Below are 22,252 nucleotides of genomic sequence, written 5' to 3'. Positions count from 1 at the left end.
TAGAGGGTCAGCAGGACCAGGACAGGAAAGGGGACAGCAGGCCCTGCTGGGGTTAGAGGGTCAGCAGGACCAGGACAGGAAAGGGGACAGCAGGCCCTGCTGGGGTTAGAGGGTCAGCAGGACCAGGACAGGAAAGGGGACAGCAGGCACGAGGCTGGTCAGGGATGGGGTTGGAGCGTAAGACAATGGCCAGGTTTTGAGGGTAGGCCAGACAGAGGAGTCAATGGGTTAAACTCCTCAGAATGCCCTCCAGGGGCTGGACAGACCACTGTGTATCCATCACTATTGCTCTGTCACATATTTAAAGACTATATAGAGTATAATAAAATATATGGGTGTGCATACCACAGCACAGGCACGGCAGTACCTGTATGCACTGTGTGTACTGTATGCAGATGCATCTGAAAGCAAATATATTTCATTGTATTTTGACTAGGTCACCGGCCTAGGGAAGTTCAGCTCTCAAAGTCATGTCTTAGCAGGTATTAGCATGTTTCATTTTTTATTCCTGTTTTACTTTGGTTTCCGTTGTTGGCATTTGGTTGTCAGTCACCTTTCAGTGTACTCATCAAAAAGAAAGACACTATGGAGAAAATTTTGCAGGGTAATATCTTAAAAGCATTTTCCTTAAATTCGTTTAAATGTTAGTTATTTTTCCAATGTTATTTAATTCTTTTTTTTGCTTTTTTGTTTTTTAATCAAGAAGCAAAAAAATATTGATCTCATCCCTCTTCTTGTCCCTGTACACCTTGCATCCTTTTGTTGTGCCAAAATCCTGTACGGCAATTTAACCTATTATTTCTGTTTTGCACTTGTTAATCTGTGAACCTTCAACAAATAACTGTTCCTAGGTTTGCAGTAGACTTTATAAATAGGTACTATAATTTTTACTGTAACTAATTCACATTTAAATGTATCTCATCAAGTTCCTTACATTTCATTGATGGCCTTTTATTCTTAATTAGAAATGACCTCCTCCTTTGCATTCTCATTGAAAAAAGGGATATCTTCTTGCACAGTTTTTCAAAGGAAAATCGGTCCTGAAGCTTGACTATTGGGCTAAAATTAGGAATAAGTACATTTTAATGTTACTATTTTTCTGAATAGATAGAGTAAGGTTTAAAATGTGAGGGATGCAACATGGTTGTATTTTGACACGGTTGTATTTTTAGGAAGAAAGACTAGCTACCAGGTACTGTTCAGATTGCGGTTTTCTTTATTAAACAGAATGTGATTTGTATGAAATGTTATGAGACATTAACATGAAAATAAAAGTCATTTTCTGTATCACGACATGGCATCGGTTTCTGCTTCTTGTTTGTGTTTCTTCACCTCTCCTGACCGGCTGGTCATCCATCAGCGTAGAAGCTTGATCTGGCCACTCTCTCCCTGGCTCCTTTACTAATAACATGATCTGATCACCTCGAGGTTCATCCCCTACGTTCTTACCTCCAATCTATCTTGAGGGAAGCAAGAAAGGCAAGAATGGAATTGCCGAAGCTTGGCAATCCCAAACATCGTATAGCCTATAATTAGAACGCTGTTCAGGATATTGTCCAAAATGGGAGAGTTCCTAATGGGATCTTTATGCTGGGGGAAAGGAAGAGGACTTGGATGCACAACTTTTACCAAGCCTCAACCTGATGTAGGCTACTGTCATTTCACAATCAATTCTTCAGCAAGTGTCCATCTACAGTATAGAACACATCTCCTTTGTGTCACCAACTTGTCACTGTTGTATGTCAGCATAGAGAACAGCTCAGCTGCTGGTCCCTCTTGTTATTGCCAATTTTATTCTTCTTCCTGGGAAACCTGCCTTCCCATGCATGACATTACCAAACTGTGCACATAGGTGCAGTCCTATGCCAAAAGTCCTCAACTGGCATTGTGGGCCAATGGTCCTGATGGTGGCGTTACAGCAACCATCTAAAGTTTAAAAATTTGAAATTGCATAAAAAATCAGCCATGTGTGCTACCACTTTGCAACTACCACCAGAATGTAGGGCCAAGTGAGCAAGAAACGTCCATATGCTTTGAGCTGGCAGGGATTATGAAGTCCATCACTCTGTTTTCAAAAACGGGTGCCCACCCCTGAACTACTGCTCCCATGATTCCTCAGGCTGTGGGAGTGATTGCACCTGGGCTGATTCCACACACCAGAGCGGAATGAGAAATCAGCCAGCAGGCTGGAAGAGCTCTGGGGAAAGGGGCAGCTGGAAGCTGCCACGTGCCTTGTGCAATTTAAGTTCGTTTGAGAACTTTCTTTGTCAACTTTCTTTTGTAGAATTTAAGTTGTGTTATTAGAAGAACAAACTGTCAGCCTCTCACTTGGCAGGTAGCTGAACAAGATGACTTTCCATTGGTGTCTAAGGTTGTGAGTTCAAGCCCTGGATTATGGAGAATAAGCATTATAATGTGTGCTCAGGCGTTATACTGTGTGGATATAAGACATGATTTTAAAGATATTTTAAATGTAACAATGTTTAAATAATTATGGTCCCTCATATTTGTAATTTCGTCAAAGCTTTTGATGCAAAAACATTTAACTCAAACTGCTCATCTCAGCTATTTTAATCAAAATATATCAAATGATAATTATTGAATTGAATCTGCTCTCATCTCTGTGCAGTATAGTGTGCTATGTGTTGTACAGCCATTTACACCAGTTAGGCAGCCACTAGCTATGCCAGACCTTATTGGTTGATTGGATGCCCAATGCTTGAGGTTACGTCCTCCCAGCTCTGTGACTTAGACTGTCTGTGCATGCTGTCACTAGAGAAAAGAGCCTCCAGCTTAATGTCCTGCTGGTCAGTGAATCGAGAGAACACCCAGTGCCCTTAACACTTTTCAACCCCATCCAACTCACCAGTCACCCACAAGCTTGTCCCTGGAGCCAAGGATACACTATACAGTAGGCTACAGCATTCTGAGAACTTGATTTAAGGTTAGGATGGTATGAAGGTTATGAAAGAATGTTTGTCAAATTGTAGGATATGAGTGTACAGTATGACCTATCGTGTCCTAATAACCCACGTTCCCCCATGTCCTGCCTGTTTCAGAAAGGGGTGGGGTCTCCTGCCTGCCAGCCTGAGCGGGTGTCTGTTTCCAGACAGCTGCTTACAGCTCATCTGAACTTGAGAAGACTCCAGCCTGACAGCAAGAGATCCTTGTAGGTCACCCTGGCAAGCTACGGCCTTTCTCAGCTGAAGTCAAATTTCATTTCCGTAGCAAGAGGCATGTTGTTCTTCCTTTTCTCCCCCTTTTCTTCTCAAGTTGGACTTTCTGTGCCTCCCAAACCTTCCCCAGGTTCCACAGCATAGTAGAAGGTAGATTAGGTGATTTCCCTTCCAATCATTTCAAGGCACCACCTTGAAATGATTGGATGGCCTACTTGCCTGTCAACCTACAGTACGTATTTTTTGGATTGGTTGAATTTTCAAAATATAGTTGACTCTTCTTGGTAGTTGAATAGAGAGAGCAAGGCTGGTCTGATTTCCATTGATTCGGATTTGGTTGTTGACCGATTCATTTTAACTATGACTTGGAAGCGCATTTAACGCAGGTACTTAAGAGCGCTGCAGCTTAATAATAAAATAATAATAATACATTTTATTTGTACTGCGCTTTACATTCTGAGAAATCTCAAAGTGCCTAGGTAATACAATAATAAAAATATACAATAATAATAATACAATAATCATAATTAAAATTTAAAAAAAATGATAGATGAAAGATGACATGGGAGAACGGTCAACAGAAAGCTTTTGTGAAGAGGTGGGTTTTAAGGTCTTTCTTGAAAGTACACACAGACTGAGGTTCCCTGAGGTGGTCAGGGAGGGCGTTCCACAGCCTGGGAGCAGCACTGCCGAAGGCTCACATCCCCATGGTGTTTAGCTTGAACCCAGGAGGTTTGAGGAGGTTGGCAGTGGAGGAGCGGAGGGTGCGTGAGGCGGTCTGAGGGGTGAGGAGTTCCTTGAGGTAGGGGGCATTTCCGTATATGCACTGGTGGGTGAGGAGGGAAACCTTGAATTAAACTCTGAGTGAGATGGGGAGCCAGTGGAGTGACTTTAGGATGGGGGTGATGTGGTCATATTTGCGCACCCTCATCAGGATCCTAGCAGTGCTGTTCTGGATGTACTGGAGTTTCTGTAGGCTACTACTAGGGATCCCCATGAGGAGTGCATTGCAACAGTCCAGCCTGGAGGAGACAAAGGCATGGACGAGCTTCTCTGCATCTGCCAGGGTGAGTGTGAGACGGAGTTTGGCAATGTTCCTGAGGTGGTAGAAGGACGTCTTGCACAGCTGTGTGATGTGGGGCCCGAAAGTGAGGTGAGGGTCCATTTTGACGCCCAGGTTGGTGACTGATGTGGAGAGGGGAATGTTCTGGCCAGAGAAGGTGATGCAGGTGATGGTGGAAGACCGGACCTGGTGTGGTGTGCCAACTAGAATGGCTTCAGTCTTGGAGCTGTTCAACTGTAGAAAGTTCCGCTTCATCCACGCCTCTGTCTCCTCCAGGCAGTCTTTAAAACTGTTGTTGGCATGCCTGGAAGATGTCAAAGCATGGTTAGCTTTAAACTTTTTATGTTTTAATGACAGTAAAACTGAAGTCATGGTGTTTGGTCCCAGCAATGCCCATGTGTTTCCTCCTGCTGATCTAGGCCCTTTTAAACATTTTGTGAAGCCAACTGCCACTAATTTAGGGGTGAAAATTGACTGTGACCTAAAGATGGACAAACAAATTAATGCCGTAGTAGGAAAGAGTTTTTTCCAGCTCAGGAGGCTGTCCAAGGTCAAACCTTTTTTATCACGCTGTGTTTTTGAATGTATTGTTTATGTAATACATGCTTTTATGACTTCTCGTCTCGATTACTGCAATGCTTTGTATGTTTTGTTGTCAGTCAGGCCTCTCTCTCTCGCCTGCAGTTAGTCCAGAGCGCTGCCGCTCGCCTGCTAACTGGTACACGTAAGCAAGAGCACATTACCTCGGTACTGGCTTCGCTCCACTGGCTTCCTGTGCGTTTTAGGATTGATTTTAAAATCTTGCTGTTTACTTTTAAGTGCCTAAATGGCTTGGCACCCATCTACCTCTCAGAACTGCTGGAACCCTATGCTCCTTCAAGGTCCCTCAGGTCCTCTGATCAGCTTCTCCTGGTTGTCCCCAAATCCAGGCTGAAGCTAAGGGGGGATCGGGCTTTCGCAGTGGCCGCCCCTAAGCTCTGGAACGAGCTACCCCTGCATGTTAGACAGGCCCCCACTCTGCAGGTGTTTAAATCACGCCTCAAAACTCACTTATATTCTTTGGCGTTTTCCTGACATGGCCTAAGAGACTTGTCCTTTTTCATGTGACATACTGCGTATGTTTTACTATATGCTCTTTGTGTGTTATTGTTGTTTGACTTGTACAGCACTTTGGTCAACTTTGTTGTTTTTAAATGTGCTCTATAAATAAAATGGTATGGTATGGTAGGTGGTCAGTTTGGACAGTGGCAGGGGTGCAGAGGGGGTGGGGTTGGCTTTGATGTAAAGCTGTGTGTCATCAGCATAGCAGTGGAAAGATATTCCATGCCTGCTGATGACACGGCCAAGGGGGAGCATGTATAGTGTGAACAGGGTAGGGCCCAACACCGAACCCTGAGGGACACCACAAGTGACGTTGTCGGTGTGGGATTTTGCCTTTCCCAGGGCGGCGTGCTCAATTCTGCCGGTGACTGATACCAATTGATACCAATTGATCAGAAAGATAATGTATTCTTCAGGCCCAGAATTTTGGAAATAAAATGCTGGACACAATTGAAGCAAGCACAGAACTTAATACACATGTAACAATGATGTGCCCTGTTAGGCCAGATTTAACCCACTTTCCATTAGCCATACCCAGCCCGTTCTATGAAACTAACATACAGTATGTGACGGACAGTGCTATGGATACTGTATGTATGTTTTAATTTGCTTCAACAGGTTATACAGTAATTCCCTATAAAAGCTGATCACAATAGAATACCGATGTTTTAAGTAACATTAAGCTTAAGCTTGCATGACTTACCCATTAGATTTGATCAAGGTAAGTAAATCAAGCTTACACTTTCTGGTTTCTCCAAAATTGTCCATCCTACTTTTAACTCCCCCACCTCAAAATGGCCCCTGGGATTACATTAAATTACTGTAGTAATTTACAGTAGCAGACACCTTTATCCAAAGCAACAATGATTGCATTTAACATAGGTAATCATTGTACAGTACCACTACACTACATTACATTAGTCATTTAGCTGACGCTTTTATCCAAAGCAACTTACAATAATTGCATTTAATTTAGGAAAAATAATAGCATTTAACGTACAAAAAATCAATGTACTACTACTGGCCAGAACTCACAAGTGCATCTCCTTTCTAAAACAAGTGACAGAGCATAATCTAATGCTGAAGGCAAAGTGCAAGAATAGCAATCTGAAATACAATAGGTGCCTAAGAGGGGGAATCATGGTAGTACTTCTTGAAGAGATGAGTTTTGAGCCTGCGGCGAAAGATGGGCAGCGACTCTGCTGTCCTGATGTCAGTGGGCAGTTCGTTCCACCACTGTGGGGCCAGGACAGAGAAGAGATCGACCACAGGGGCCTCGGAGTGACGGGGCAACCAATCACCCTGAGGTAGCGGTCGGGAGGGGGTGTAGGGTTTGACCATGGCCTGGAGGTAGGAGGGGGCTGTTCCTTTCATTGTCCTGTAGGCTAGTACCAAGGTTTTAAACTGGATGCGAGTCGCTACAGGGAGTCAGTGTAGGGAACGGAGAAGGGAAGTTGTGTGGGAGAACCTGGGTTGGTTGAACGCCAGGAGAGCAGCAGCTTTCAGGACAAGTTCCAGGGGTTTAATGGCTGATGCTGGAGCCCCAGCGAGGAGGGAGTTGCAGTAGTCTAGGCGGGAGATGACCAGGGCCTGGATAAGCACCTGTACCGTTTCATCAGTGAGGAAAGAGTGAATCCTCCTGATGTTGTAGAGCATGAATCTGCAGGAGCGTGTGACGGATGTGATATGTGCGGAGATCGACAGTTGGTCATCCATGGTCACACCCGGATTCCCTTCAGTCTGAGTCTGCCGTCACCACTGTGTCTTTAAAGGTAATGACTAGGTCCCGGTGCTGGCAGACCTTCCCCGGGAGGAACGGCAGCTCAGTCTTGTCCAGACTGAGCTTTAGGTGATGTGTTGTCATCCATTCCGAGATGTCAGCCAAGCACCCGGCTATGCGTGTCTCCACTTGTGTGTCAGAAGGGGGAAATGGCAGGACCAGTTGGGGATCATCGGCATGGCAGTGATAGGAGAAGCCATGCGAGCGAATGACAGAGCCCAGGGATGTAGTGTAGAGGGAAAAAGGCAGAGGACCCAGGACAGACCCTTGTGGAATCCCCGTAGTCAGACTACGCGGTTCCGTTTTCGACCTTCTCCATGTCACCTGGTAGGAGTGGCCCGTCAGGTAGGATGCAAACGGGGAACATGCAGAGCCAGCGACGCCTTTCTCCTCCAGGGTGGAGAGGAGGATCTGGTGGTCTACCGTATAAAATTCTGCTGACAGGTCTAGGAGTATCAGGACAGAAGAGAGGGTGTTTGCTCTCGCGGCATGAAGTGACTCTGTCACTGCAAGGAGGGCGGTCTCTGTCGAGTGGCCAGCCTTGAACCCGGACATGGTGGGGGTCTAGGAGGGCGTTCTGGTGGAGATGGCACGTTCAAGTTTTCGATTGAAGAGATAGAAGGGAAACTGGTCTGTAGTATTTGACGTCGGAGGGGTTGAAAGATGGTTTCTTCAGGAGGGGGGTGACTGGCAGTCTTGAAAGTGGAGGGAAAGCGTCCTGATACAAGAGATGCGTTGATGAGGTGGGTTAGGAATTCGCCGGTTCACCAGAACTCACAAGTGCATCTCCTTTCTAAACAAGTGACGAGAGTAATCTAGGGCTAAAGTCAAGGAGCAAGAGCAGCAAGATACAAATACAATAGGGTCCAGGTAGTACTTCTTGAAGAGGTGAGTTTTGAGCCTGCGCGAAAGATGGGCAGTGACTCCGCTGTCCTGACATCAGTGGGCAGTTCATGGGCAGAGCCGTGACCGGATTGAACGGCCACTGGGGCAACCCATCGCCTTGAGGTAGCAGAGCGTAGTGGTCAGGCGGGGCTGTATAACTTGACCATGGCCAGAAGTATCATGACAGAGTAGAGAGAGTTTGCTCTTGTGGCATGGAGTGACACCAGTCACTGTGAGGAGGGCCATCTTTGTCAAGTGGCCCACCTTGAATCCAGACTGGTGGGGGTCCTGGGGGTTGATCTGATGGAGGTATGAAGACAGTTGGTTAAAGACGGCACTTTCAAGTGTTTTTGATAGAAAGGAGAGGTTTTTGATAATCTGGTGTTTTTCTGTTAACTTTCTTATCAAAGCAGTTGGTGAAATCGTCAGGGAGAAGGGAGGAAGTAAGAGTAGGGGTGGGGGTTGAAGTACTGAAGAGAACCTTTGCAAAGAGTTTTCTAAGATTGGAAGTAGTGTTTAGACTTTTAGAGCGTGAGACAGCAGGTTTAGCAGGGGACAGGATGCTGGAGAAGGTGGAAAGTAGTGATTGGAAGTTAACAAGGTGCTCTGTCTCCATACACGCTCTGCCATGTGTATGCGAGTGTGCGTATGTGTATATGGTGTGTGTGGTGTGAATGTGGTGCGTCTTATACAGTACATTCAGTGGTCATGTGCAAGTGTTTCTCAATGGTGTGTCTCAACATTGGCGGGGTAAGAGGGGGACACAAGCCTTGTTGATGAAAAACGCCAGAGATGATTTACTGTGATGAGAAGAAGCCTTGCTGCATAATATGCATGTTTATTGTCGTGTTGAACTTACCTGCAGAGTGGTGAGGGATTATATAGCAGGAGGACAAGTGAAGAACAGAGGACAGTGGTGGATGCACCATGTCTGACTCTGTAAGCTAGGCCTATCACATCAGAGACAAGGACCACATCAAACTCTTCCTACCTGCTTAATAGAATGTCTGCAGTGAGACTGATGTAAGTTCAACTTGGCAGGGATCCATGCCTATGGTAACAATGAATCAAAACTGTAATAACATTGATAATTCATTGTTTTATGTTTTTTAGAGCGAGAGAGAGAGAGAGGGGGGGGGGGCATTTGAAGCTCTTTATTGAGACATCCTTACAAAACATTAAACAGTTTAAAATGAGTTATACTCTAAAAGTAAACCAACCAAAACACCCCCACCACACACACACACAGTAGCCCAAAACAGCACAAGATCACAAACATTATGCCCATCTGCCCCAATTGAACAAATAGCCCTCCCCCAGACAATATCCTCTCAAACTCAGCCACATTATGTGAGCACAAAATAGTTCAACCCTAAAACGCGAAGACCATCCTCCTGGGTCCGTTGGCCCAGTCCCTCTCACCATATTTCCTACGAGTTATCCAAATGGACAACTTAACCTGCCCCCACAAAAAGTTCATCAGTACACATTTAGCCTTTCCCCTGCATGCATACTTTGGCCCCAAAACGAACAGATCCATCGAAAATGAAACCCCAAACTTGTACATAACCACTGTAAAAGAACAAACACAGGAGCAAGACATGCACAGAGATCACATGAGCGATGAACTTTAATAATCCCTGGGGGGGGAATTTGGGTGTTTCAGCAGTAAGAATGTACAACATAGATTAAATCATACATAAGAGTACAAGACATATATACATACAGTATGCATAGAATATATACATACATACTGTATAAATGTGTAAATATGTATAATAATATACAGGCTGCACACACACCACACAGGTACTCGGGAACACTCAGGCAGTGTTATAGAGTCTGATGGCCTCTGGCACAAAGGAACGCCTGAATGGCTCTGTTCTGCACCTGGGTGGGATGCGCTGGCCTCACGCCAAAGCTCCTGATATTGTTCAATACATCCAACACAGGTAGTTGTGCTGAATTTGCGACATCACAATTTATTATTAAATTGAATTGCTTACACAGACATTCAGTACTGCTCACATTCAATACTTCAAAGCTATATTTTACCAGTAGGCTTGTCTCCAACCTTTTCTATCCTATTCCCAGACTGAAGATTCTGTTACGGCAGCTATTTCCGTAGAACCAATAATATTCCTGTGGCGATAAATCACCTGGGCATAACTCATCCAAGACAGTATATTTTCTTTGCACCTCATTACGCATGTATGTTTACTTTTGAAACGGTCAGACCACAAGATCTTGTGTCAGTGTCACACTGTGGCTTTGCAGGTAGTACCTGTCAAGTACACAGTCTCATCAAACACTGTTTAGTAGGAGACATTTCAACGTCTCTCTGCTCTGAAACTGGGTCAGACTCCTCCTCCTCCCTGGCCCCATGGGTAGCTCTGCCCTGAAAGCAGAGGAATTGAGTTTGGGATCGGGTGCAAAATTATATCTATTGCTTTTGTAACCCATACATTTGGCATGCCCAGGGTGGGATTCAAACCCGGGTCTCCCACGGGACAGACATCGTTTTAACCAGCTGCACCGATGGAAAGCTTATACTGGGGATGTGAGTAACCAACAACTCAAGGACTTGCAAGAACCCACTTTCACTCAGGTTACACTCACCTCCCTAAACTCACTCTGCATCCACAAGGCATCCGGGTCACAGCACCAGTGTAACCAGTACATTTCGGCATACAAAGGGGGGGGGTTCGAACCCCTCACCTCCCATGGAACATCGTGAGGAGGCTGTGGCTCAGGAGGTAGGGCAGGTCGTCCAATGATCGTAGTGTCGGCGGTTCGAATTCCGGCTCCTCCTGATATGTCAATGTCCTTGGGAAAGACACTGAACTCCAAATTGGTCCCAGTGAGCAGGCTAGTACCTTGCATGGCAGCTTCCGCCATTGGTGTGTGAATGGGAGAGCGGTTGTGGACAGTAGAGTGGGGAGTGAGTTTAACTAACAACTCGCTACCTACTCGAGGACTCACGAGAACCCAGTTTCACTCGGTTACATGTTCACCTACCAGTTAGACAGGGAAGAAAAAGGACGTTTTAGACTGTATATATCACTGTAACCTCTACTGGAGGTCAGGGCCCTCACAGCACAGGTGGCCGTGGGAGCGTCTGTGATCTTCCTGGCCTGATCTATGAGGGTCAATGGATCACTCAGGCCCAGTCACAGCTGTTCTCCCACCATGCACTGAAGCAATAGTGGGTCACTATACATGCTCATCTCGACTCTATTGCTAGTCATCAGTCGCACCTGTTTCTGTTTTTATCTGATGTGCATTGGTGTTCTGAGTGTCATTGACCGGGAGCTGCGTGTTCAGGACACACACCTCACACGTTTTCAACGGGCGTCGTCCTAATGAAGGTGATTTGTCATAGGCTACAGTCAACAGGTGAAATACTGTAGAAAACATCGGATGTACCATGGCTATGCGAAAAATATCCTGCTATCAAGTTCGTTCTAGCAATGAAAATGAGGACAGCGTGTCCGATGTGAGTCACCCTGTCTAACTATAGTCTTTAAATGGAAGCCTTGGCATAGCAGATTATGGAAGATGTAGCCTATAGCAAGGGCCATGGGATGTGGACATTTGAACTGTCGCACACCGCCAGTCACATAGGCTACTATGTGGGCTAAGCGACGTGCGTCATTTCTAGTACCGAAACATAAGGCGCAAATAATAGCACAATAAATGCACTCGAGAAAAGACCGTCTTGCAGTGCATTTGGTACGCCCATCCGCACCATAATACTGCGCTCTGTCCATTCTTATTCTTAGAGCCATGCTCCGCCCCCGTAGGCTACCTGTAAATCTCTCTGTCGTCCTCTGTAGCGGATCTGACAGGCGCGATCAGCTGGCCGCTGTTTGCGACGGGCGGCTGCAGGGCTGCTGAATGGACACGGCGACATTCAGCCGAGCGCTTGTCGTTGTACGCGGAATTTTAGAGGAAAACGCCCGTTATATTGTCATTTTCTTCTTGAGTTGAACCGCTGGAAACTTGCAATATCTTTACCAAGCAGACGGTTATTGATTCAACGGGTTTACTGGAAAGTGAAATCGATTCTCTGCCGTTAATCGACAGGATCACTTGGGGGACGGCTAGAAAGGTCGGACATAAACTTGGGAGAGTAGCCTAGTCATCTTCACTGTCGCCGCGTTTTAAATCATCCGAAATGAGACCTTCTTTAACATGGCATTGACCCTGAAAGACTCGGGAGACCCAGCCGAATGAAAAGCGCTCAATGCTCGTCATTATTGCGGATTTAGATGCCTCTCGCAAGGGGACACAGACCAGTCATTTTGGACCACTTTGCGCGTGAGACGTTTTCCACTGCTGCGGACATCAATTCGCATTGAAGATATAGAAAACAGACAATTTCTTAGGTGGGCGAAAATAATATAAAGCGCAGAGGGATATTTTTTCCAAGCAATATGGCTGGTGAATGGGGCTGGGGACGCTGGCATAGGCTCTCCAAGACTCCTAAATGCTAGCTGAGGCGGATGGCCCCGTTCCCCATGGAAGCAGCAGCTCTATGATGACGAATAATATCAACAATAATATCAAACCGGACTCCTCGATCTATATATCCAAGATGGACGTGGTTATCCCGTTCTCGCCAGACGTGCCCTGCGACAACAACGGACAGCGCATGTGGTGGGCATTCCTCGCTTCCTCCATGGTGACGTTTTTCGGGGGTCTCTTCATCATCCTGCTGTGGAGGACCCTCAAATATCTGTGGACCGTTTGCTGTCATTGCAAAACAAAAAACAAGGTAATTCACACGTCAAGCAAACAATGAGTAGCCTAGCCTACACAGTAGGCCTATATTGGTTGTCGATCATGACCTTATGTGCGTAATTTCCAATAACTTGTCTTAGTTGACACCATATCATCGATTTGCATACGTCTCTGGAGAGGGGATTTAACGTTTCAGATTGACATGAGCCGAGGTTGTGTTGTGTTGCATTAGCCCTTCCACTGTGAAAGTGACTCACCGCTACAGCTTCCCTACGAGGAGCACGGCTAGCAGAACTGTCACCCATCTGCATTAACAGGCCTGGAGATGAGTGAGGACAGTAGACAGAAACACCTTCCCATGCTGACACCCCAGACCCTGTGTGGTCAGCCCCAATAGGCCTTTTTATCACTGCGTTATAACACACACACAACAATAATGTCACTCTTATATGAGAAACATGGTGTTTTGTGAGGAAACCCCCTTGCTGGGCGTTTGTTACATGGTGCACTCATGCCTCAGTCTCCTCTATAGCATATATAGATATACCCTTCACTGCTCCCTGTAAATCCCATCTTTTGTTGGAAAGATCCATGCTAATTGGTTTATTTCAATATTGCTAATCAGTGAAGTGTCCAGGGCAGGTGTGATGAATGTTAGCTACTTGGATTGTAATCTCGAAACAGCATTAAAGGACGTCCTCTCATCACATTGCTTGGGGTGGCCCACAAAGATGGAGGATGAATCTTTGTCATTCAATGGGTAAAAACCAGCTTCATCATCAGTGACTCAAGTGTGTCCATATTTACATCATAGCTATTATGCTATTTACTCCAGGTTTGCAAACAGGATGATGCTGACTAGGTTGATTAAACCAGTGCTGTTACTGTATTCAGCATTGTCATTTGTTTAGAGAGAGAGAGACCTTCACCCCATCTTCCTTTTGCGTTCAGTCCAGTTTAAACTAGATAGAAGTCATGTTCCTCTCCCTGCCTCCCTCCAAGGTCCTGTCGGCCTCACCGGACCATCTGGACCCGGTTCTGCCAGGCTGTGTGTGACAGGGGCATCTGGAGAGAGGAGAGCAGGTCACAGAGCATGGCGTCCTTCACGCCTTATCTCAGGGTCAGCTGGACCCTGAGATAACCACTATATTGTTTGATCCCAGATTCTACCCCGTAAGCCGATTTGGGTTGTGTGACTCTGGGTATTATTATTTGCTGAGTGTGTATTTATAATAATAATAATAATAATAAACTATTTGTATAGCGTCTTTCATACAAATAAATGCAGCTCAAAGTACAACAGAGAATGTGCATTCATGGTGTGCTACACATAAAAATAGACACAAAATAAACAAAAAGCAGGAAAATATGATGGAATATAAAACACAAAGATGAGAACTAAAATAAAATGTAATACTATTTAAGACAATTTAATAACATTTTGCTGGAGATATACATTAAAAAATAAAATTGCAGTAGCATGCAAGTGCAAAAGGAGTAAGTTAAAAGCTAAAGTGAAGAGATGTTTTTAGCTTTCTTTTAAAACTATTTAGAGAGCTGGCTTCCCTGATATCTATTGGCAGGTATTGTTCCATAGCTTTGGGCCATAATTGACAAATGCTGCACTCTATTCATCCGACTGTTGCTGGTAACTTCTAGTAAACCAGCAGTGGATGATCGCAGTGTTCTTCAAGGCATGTAGTTGACAAGGGAGTTAGCAATGTAGCTTGGTCCTCACCCATTAAGGACTTTGTATATCAGGAGGAGGACCTTAAAATCAACTCAATGGACCTCATTCCTGAACGCAGTTAAGAAGAAGTTAAGAAGAAATTTCTTCTTAACTCCACATAGGAAGTTCCCGGGACAATTCTGGCATTCCTGAATGGTTTCTTATCTCGGATTTGTTCTTATCCAAGAACAGGATTTAAGAACGCGGAAATGCAGTCATAGGTAGGCCAGATTGGAGTGCGCCCGTTCGCAAGGGCTGAATTTATGAGAAATCCGAGGTGATTGCGTTCACATCAAGTCTACAGACATAGGCTTGAATAATAATCATAATCATAAATACGAGGATATTTGTATCATTTCCAATTACGTTTCACATTCATGAAGGCATCGCAGTGTCCTAAAATAAATAAAAGCACTACACAAACTCTGCAAATGGCAGTGAATGAATAAATAAGCACTAAACTCAGTCGCTATACTCAGACAACAGCACCTTATATTCCATAGTCGTCAGAATGGACACATCTACATTCTGTAAATACTGTAAACATGTGAATATCCATAACTAAAATATATCATATGGTCCTACATAATATAGATATAGGGCCTATCAAGATCCATAAGTAGCCTACTCATGCATTTAACTAAACTGTAGGCTACAATTCAATCTGCTCTCAGCAGTTCCCATCCCTTTCATGTAGGCTATATATTTTGCAAATTGTATTAAAAGCCCATATATACCTTATTGTTTTCTTTTGTTATTTTATATTGGTTTGTTTCACCTTGCTTAAGCTTAGTGTGCACAGAGCCAGCGGAGAAACATCTCACTGCTCATTTTACTGGTAGGCTATGTTGCACGTGACGAATAAAACGTCGAATTTGCACGTGACCTTGAACATCAAGCATGTCAATTGGGAACGTCTCAACTTTTTCCGCGCTGTCTGGGGATTTTGTGTGCACACGACCCTGTAGTAAGGAGCTGGCGGGGCGTTTGTGTATGCAAATCCAGGTGTACGAGAACGCGCATTCAATTTAAGAAGGGGAGCACAGCTGAGAACACATTAGCTGAATCCCAATCTGAGTGCGCACACCGCACTTGCGGCCCCTCGCACTTGTGGCCTGAGGCCTGAGCACTTAATTGACGTCAGCTGGAAGGGCCAGAGGGTGCAGGGCCGTGAATTAAATGGGACAGTTTCGCTCAATGCCCCTCCCACTTCGTTTTCATTGGCTGCCGCGTTCCTCCGACGCAGAGGCTGCTCTGACGCTCCCTTCAGCTCTGCAAATTGACCGATTGACGTCTGTTTTAATGTAATAATAATTAAAAAATAAGGTTGGGTGGGATATGTTTGCAGCATGTGGATTTCTAGATAAATGTTGTGTTATCTGCAAATGTCATCATTTATGTGTGATGCACTCGGATCATGACTCGGATGCACTCAAGCACTGTGTCACATGAGACGCGATGGGCTGTGGGTATTTTCTGCTCCTAAATCCGTGAAATTGCGGACTTTCGGCAAGTGCGGTTACAGTGCGCAAAATGGCGGCGTGGCGCACTTGTGGACCTAGCAATTCCGTTTTGGAACTACCCTGAGCCCTTGTGGACTTAGTGGGAACGCGCATGTAAGGCCACAAGGCCGCGAGTGCTCTGCACTTTCGCCTAAGTGCGCGATTTGGGATTCAGCTTTTGGCGGTTAAGAACACATTTCCACCCATTCATGAATCCGGCGGGGATCTTTCTTAGGGCTGGTCTTACGAAGTTCGTAAGAAGACATTTAAGATGACACTTAAGAAAATGTTCAGGAATGAGGAGCAATGTTACTGGAAGCCAATGCAGGGCAGCTCAGACTGGACTAATGTGCTCTCTCCTCTTGGTTGTTGTTAATAGTCGGGCTGCAGAGTTTTGAATGAGCTGAAGTCTGTCAGTGTTTTTTTTGGTGGAGGCCAGTGAAGAGTGCATTACAGTAATCGAGTCAGCTTGAAATAAAACCATGAATCAATTTTTCTGCATCCATTTGATTTTTAAACGGCCGTACTTTGTCTATATGACAGGACCACACTTTTTCTTAAAAAGGCAAATCCTAATTTGAGGGAAGCCAGCATGAATCAATTATGCATTGATGCTTTTGGGGAGGTTTGGAGTTAATGAGGGGTTTGAATTGCGATCACGCTTCTCAAGTCTGCATTCAGACAGAAGACATTAAAGTGTTAATGACATGGTTTCTTCCGTCTCCGCTGTTCATTACCTTTTAATTACCTCCATGAACACTTAAGGAAGACAGACAGACAGACAGACAGTCCTGCTGAAACACACACCCAGAAGCCTCCTCTCCACACGCAAGTCAAACCACAGTCTGACATGGCTCTGTGTCACATGACAATCTGCATGTCATCCAATGATTGAAGTCAATCATGCTCATATATTACGGAGAGCCGGATAATTATTTTCCATGCTGTGTGCACATATACAATTTAGGTTGTTATGAGGCTAACAGGCAAACTGTCATTTTATACGCTCAGCAAATCAGAAATGTCACCCCACCATATGTCGCTCCTTACTCTGCGGCCTTGCTAAAAAACAGATCAAAACAACTGTAAAACACACTGAGGCATCCATCTTGTGGTCACTGGTGTGTAAATGCTACATATCCGGTTTCCTCTGAAGCGGGAACCGTGACAGCAAGGACTTGGCAGTCAGGGCCTCCATGTCCATGTTGTGTCTCCCCTGTGGTGGAAGGCAGTCGGCACCCGGGGCCCCCTGGTCCTCAGGGGTGACTTTGGGGGGGGGGGGGGGGGTTGACACTCGTTAGGAGTGTGAAGAAGTGAAACCGGAGCTGCGTTGAGCTGACGGTGTGAGTAGCGGCGAGGCCCAGGAACCGGGAATCAGGGTCGGGGAACTGGAGGTGGGAACTCAGGAGGAGGTGGAAACTAGAGGTGCTAAGATGGGTGGTGGTTGTGTGTGTGTGTGTGTGTGTGTGTGTGTGTGTGGGTGGGGGGGTTGTGCAGCTGTGTCCCCATTTGCTCACTTGACCCCTAGCTCAGCATCTCCTCTCTCACTGTGGCAGGTGAGAATCTCCCGACACATTTGACACAGATTAAAGTGGGAAGGAGATAAGGGGAGACGCATTCGATGTGTTCTGTTGTTTCAAAAGAGTTTATTGGAATCTTGCCTTAGGTTGTCACACACCAGCTTATCCAGGTGTCGTCTACAGGGGTGTATATTGCTCCAAACAATAGTAATATGTGCATACCGCTACATTCAGATAGCTGCTGCTGGTACCAACCAGTCCTTGGTGATGCGATACAGGGTGTGTGTTTGTGAGTGTATGTGCGTGTACGTGCGTGTGTGTGTATGTCCTATTTTTCCCTCCCATGGTCGCTAGTCTTGCTGACTGTGCTGCCTCGCTGTTGTGTGATGTTATCTAATGAGAGGTTGATGTGCCGGGTGTTGGTTCCTCTTATGTGAGGCCTGGCTGTGTCCCTGTGATGTGGACTACACAAGTGTCCAGGCTGAGACTATTTCCCTCTCACGCGTCCCCCTCTGGGTTTTCATTGGGGATGTTGGGTATTTGTAGTCCAAACGGAGGCAAAACTTTGTAGTAGGCTACAAACAGATGAGCCACTAGGCTCAAGAACCAGTGGTTCCCAAGGCTACTTACTTACTTACAGACAGATGGAGAACTTTATAGTCCAAATGGAGGCAGAACGTGGGTGTTAGGTGTTCCAATTGTGAAATAATGATGAAATAGGCCTTTTATCTGTTTATTTCTCCAAAAGAAACATTTTGGTTTTGGCGGGTTGTCTCCCGTTGAGTCTGACTGAGCTAGATTTTTATTCACTGTTTCATCCAACTTTCACTGAAAAAGCACCTCAGGAATTCAGCCTTTAATGTTAGACCTTCTAATACCAGGATTAAGACCCAGTAGCTAAGCCCTGAACGCAGTGTGTATGTCTATGTACGTAGGTATGTAACCCATGTTAAGGGCCTGCCCAGGGCAGGATTCAAACCCACACTCTCCCGCTTGTGAGGCGGATATGCTAACGGTTGTGCTAATAGGGATGTCCCCCTTGGAGGGGAATGATGGCGCTCCTTTGAGGAGTGAGAAGAATCACCATTGTGTGCATGTATTTATCTCTACTGGTGTGTATCTTAAATGTTTTTTTGTGGTGGGCTGTTTACCCAGTTGTGTGTGTGTGTGTGTGTGTGTGTGTGTGTGTACACCGCTGTGCTGTGGCGGGCAGTGGTTGACTTCCATACATCTTGTCATGTTTTTTTTTAATACTGGCTGGGAGTGAGCGTGCCTCGGATCTGTCTCACGGCAAAGCGTGACCAGTTTCCACTGCCACACATGCTCCTCTTCCCGCCCCCCCCCCCCCCCCACACACACACTATTCTAGATGGGAATAGCAAGGCTGTCGGGCATGCTCAACCCCCGAAACACAGCAAAAAGCCTCGACCGTACAGGAACAATTCAACCCTCAAGAAGAGGGAACGGCAAAAATAATAACCAATAACAATTATTTCATTGAAGGAATGAGTGATGCAAGAGTTTTATTTTGTATTTTTTACCCCACACCCTCTTGTTACTGGTTGTAATCCCCTTTCCTCAAGGGCCGACTTGTGGCCATGTAGGGAGACCCCTGTTGTGTCATTCTGTTGTCTGGTAATCCACAGTGGTCATATATCAACCCAAACTATGTGTACCACGAGGTAGGCCGCGGCGCCCATCCCCCTGTCCCCGCTGCGATGCTACACCACCGTTATGTCTTCTTTTGCTTGTCACCGGACTATTAAAAGGACCGCCGCTCCCCAGGAAGTATTCCAAAGGTCAGTGGTCAAACAGGAAGGTCTACCTGGCTGGCTCCACGGTTGGGACGGGGGGCGGGGGGGTGTGCCCGATCGGCATTCCCGTGGCTAGGAACGTTGGGTGTGGGGGACTAAGCCACCTGATACCAGCCTAGCCAAGCTGGCAGCGGAAAAATCGTTAGCATATGGCTCCCCTGGCTGAGCTGAGCTGAGCTGGACTGGGCAGGGCCGGCCGGCGGGCGGGCTGGGGGTGACTGCAGGAGGGAGATAGCGCCTAGGCAAGCCAGTGAGATCATTGGCTAACAGTGGGCTGCTCAGCTAGCCAGCCCCCTGCCCCCACCTCCCACTCCCTCAGCTGTTGTTGTCCTTAAACAGCTCAACATGAGGACAGGGGGTCTTCCGATGCAGACGGCCAACCTGTCCCGACTCCGCCACGACACTCCCTCTGGTGATGGGAGAAAAAGGGTGTCCATATTCAAATTTGAAAATTTGCTTGTTCGGTTGGATTAATTTCAGGCTAAGGGTGTTTTTGTCGTGTATTTTTGTATTCACCACATTGTCAGTGGCGTCCCAGGGTTGAGGACTGATACTGACTGATGGACTGCAGCAGTGGGGGGCATAAGGACTGATACTGACTGATGGACTGCAACAGTGGGGGGCATAAGGACTGTAAGGACTTGTCTGTCAGTGTTTATGATTTTAACTCCCCTTTTCACACACAGCGCATTTCTCATGCGATTCCGTCTTGTTTGTCCAAATATCCGAACGTGGTCATGTGGATGCACATGCAGCGTTAGCTTCGGAGTCCCATCTGGAGAACCCTTTTCGGGTCATGGTAATGAAGGGTCATGGTGATGAAGGGCCTTTGGAGACGCCCGGTCTCTGTCCCTGCTGCCGCACAACAGACAACAGAAGCACAGGGACCTGACAGTGCCGGGATATACGCACGCACGCAGCCCTGGGACTGTTCTTTCCTGGCCATGACTGCCACGCATAGCAAGCCATCCCCCTCACCCCCCTCCACTGCCTCCCCCTCCCCCCAGACTCGCCCTCCCTCCACCACGTCCTCCCCCTGGCATAGCGAAGCACTGATGTGCAGACATCAAAACGCGCTTAACGTCACGATTGGTGCTCTGAGCCGTGTGCAGTGATGCACGGAGAGAAAAGGGAGGAGAGGAATAGAAGATGAGAGGGAGAGAGAGGCTGTGAGGACATGGCTGTGACCTTCAGGGATCTCACTGGTGCTTTTGTTGCCTGTTGCTTAGACATTAGTGCTCGTGTTAGCGGTTAGCTCGGTTAGCTCGGTTAGCTCGGCTAGCTCGATGTCACAGGGTCACTCCGTCGGTTGTCGGTATTACGTCACTACCGCTTCCACCCTCACTTCCTCTGCTGGGTTCGATCTTTGGTCCTCTGACTTGCCAACATACATGACAACCTCACACAACCTCTTTAGCCTGTGACAGTACGCCACCGAATAGCTAGCGATTCGATGGCGCAGGTGGGCAGTATGTATAGGCTACTGAGGAGTGAGTTCAACCAGTCCAACTCATTACATGTACAGTTACATGTATATAGATTGGGAATGTGCCAGATTTGGGCTACTATGCAAATAGGTATAAGAGGATGCTCACAGCACAGGCAGGGGACATTACTGCTAACATCTGGTGCCCAGCAGTTGAACTCAGCCTCCAAGGTGACCACGCTAAAATGCTAATGTTCAGTCCCCAATTAGGCTAACACCGGGCTAGGATGTCAACTACATTACATTTACATTACTTTACAATCTTTTAGCTGATTCTTTTTATCCAACGTGACAATAATTGCATTTAACGTAGCCAGTGTACTACTTCTTGCCAGAACTCACAAGTGCATCTCCTTTCTAAAACAAGTGACTAAGAGCATAATCTAGAGCTGAAGGCAACATGCAAGAATAGCAAACTAAAAAGAGGCTGCTTAAAAGGGAGGATCGTGGTAATACTTCCTGAAGAGGTGAGTTTTGAGCTTGCGGTGAAAGATGGACAGCGACTCTGCTGTCCTGATATCAGTGGCCAGTTCATTCCACCACTGCGGGGCCAGGACAGAGAAAAGTCATGACCATGTCAATCGACCGCAGTGGCCTCAAGAGTGACGGGGCAACCCTAAAAATGGCATAAACCCCCCAGCTTTACAAGCTCAGGCCTCTACCAGGGGTCTAACATGATCATACATGGGCATACAAGTCTCAGGTAGGGCAACCGTACCTTATCATTAGAGCATGGTTCCATGCCAGCTACAGTACACTAGCATTTTGCGCTAGCTTAGCCGCAAGGCTAGCATGCTAGTTTCGTGTTTGGTGGACAGCCCTCTTTTTATTCTTGCTACTCTGCATCTAGTGCTTTTCTTTTCTTTTTTCCATCCTTGCTGTAATCTATCTATCCATCCTTGCTGTAATCTATCTATCTATCTATCTATCTATCTATCTATCTATCTATCTATCTATCTATCTATCTATCTATCTATCTATCTATCTATCTATCTATCTATCTATCTATCTATCTATCTATCTATCTGATGTGTAGCGAGTGAGGGGCAGAGGAGAATGAGACAGAGTGTTTGTTATAATGTGGAGGTTCAGGCCCTGGCATTGAAGGACAGCTCGCCATGGCAGCCCTGCTGAGGCGGTGTAGCCTAAACCCTTTCACACTGGCAGTGATTTACCTCTTGACGTCTTTTGACATTTTCCACAGTGGGTACAGTCGAGCTGAGCACCACAACTGTCAATTAAGGCCTTGTTTGGTGCCTGTAGAAGTGAAATCCCACAAGGCCCTCAGGTTGAGCTAGCCGACAGATCGCTGAAGCAACGATATGAGTCTAGACCAGTTCAATTTCCGAGAGTGACAGAGGGCCTTTGTAAGACGATGCTAGCGGTGTGGAGTCCTAAATGACAGTGTGTGTAGACATCATGTACAGATGCTTGGGTTCATGGCCCACAGCTC

At 46.2% G+C, this 22,252-nt stretch overlaps 1 protein-coding gene across 7 annotated transcripts in view; it reads left to right on the top strand.

The window, feature by feature from the left end:
* Window positions 1-12,494: 12,494 nt before the first annotated feature.
* Window positions 12,495-22,252, top strand: part of kcnma1a (potassium large conductance calcium-activated channel, subfamily M, alpha member 1a) — a gene marked incomplete at both ends in the record, with an annotated part of 195,553 nt that continues 185,795 nt past the window's right edge. For 4 of the 7 annotated variants that reach the window (XM_084459177.1, XM_084459176.1, XM_084459175.1 and 1 more), the window contains one exon: window positions 12,603-12,782. In XM_084459177.1, coding sequence (XP_084315303.1) covers window positions 12,603-12,782 — 180 coding nt within the window. Of the gene's footprint in view, window positions 12,783-22,252 lie in introns of all 7 variants that reach the window. The other 3 variants (XM_084459171.1, XM_084459173.1, XM_084459172.1) reach the window with 2 other exon arrangements.

Source organism: Borostomias antarcticus (genome assembly GCF_949987555.1).
Source record: "Borostomias antarcticus genome assembly, chromosome: 2".
Classification (NCBI taxonomy): domain Eukaryota; kingdom Metazoa; phylum Chordata; class Actinopteri; order Stomiiformes; family Stomiidae; genus Borostomias; species Borostomias antarcticus.
Note: the sequence above shows the minus strand (reverse complement) of the source record. Positions and strands in the feature narration are given on the sequence as shown.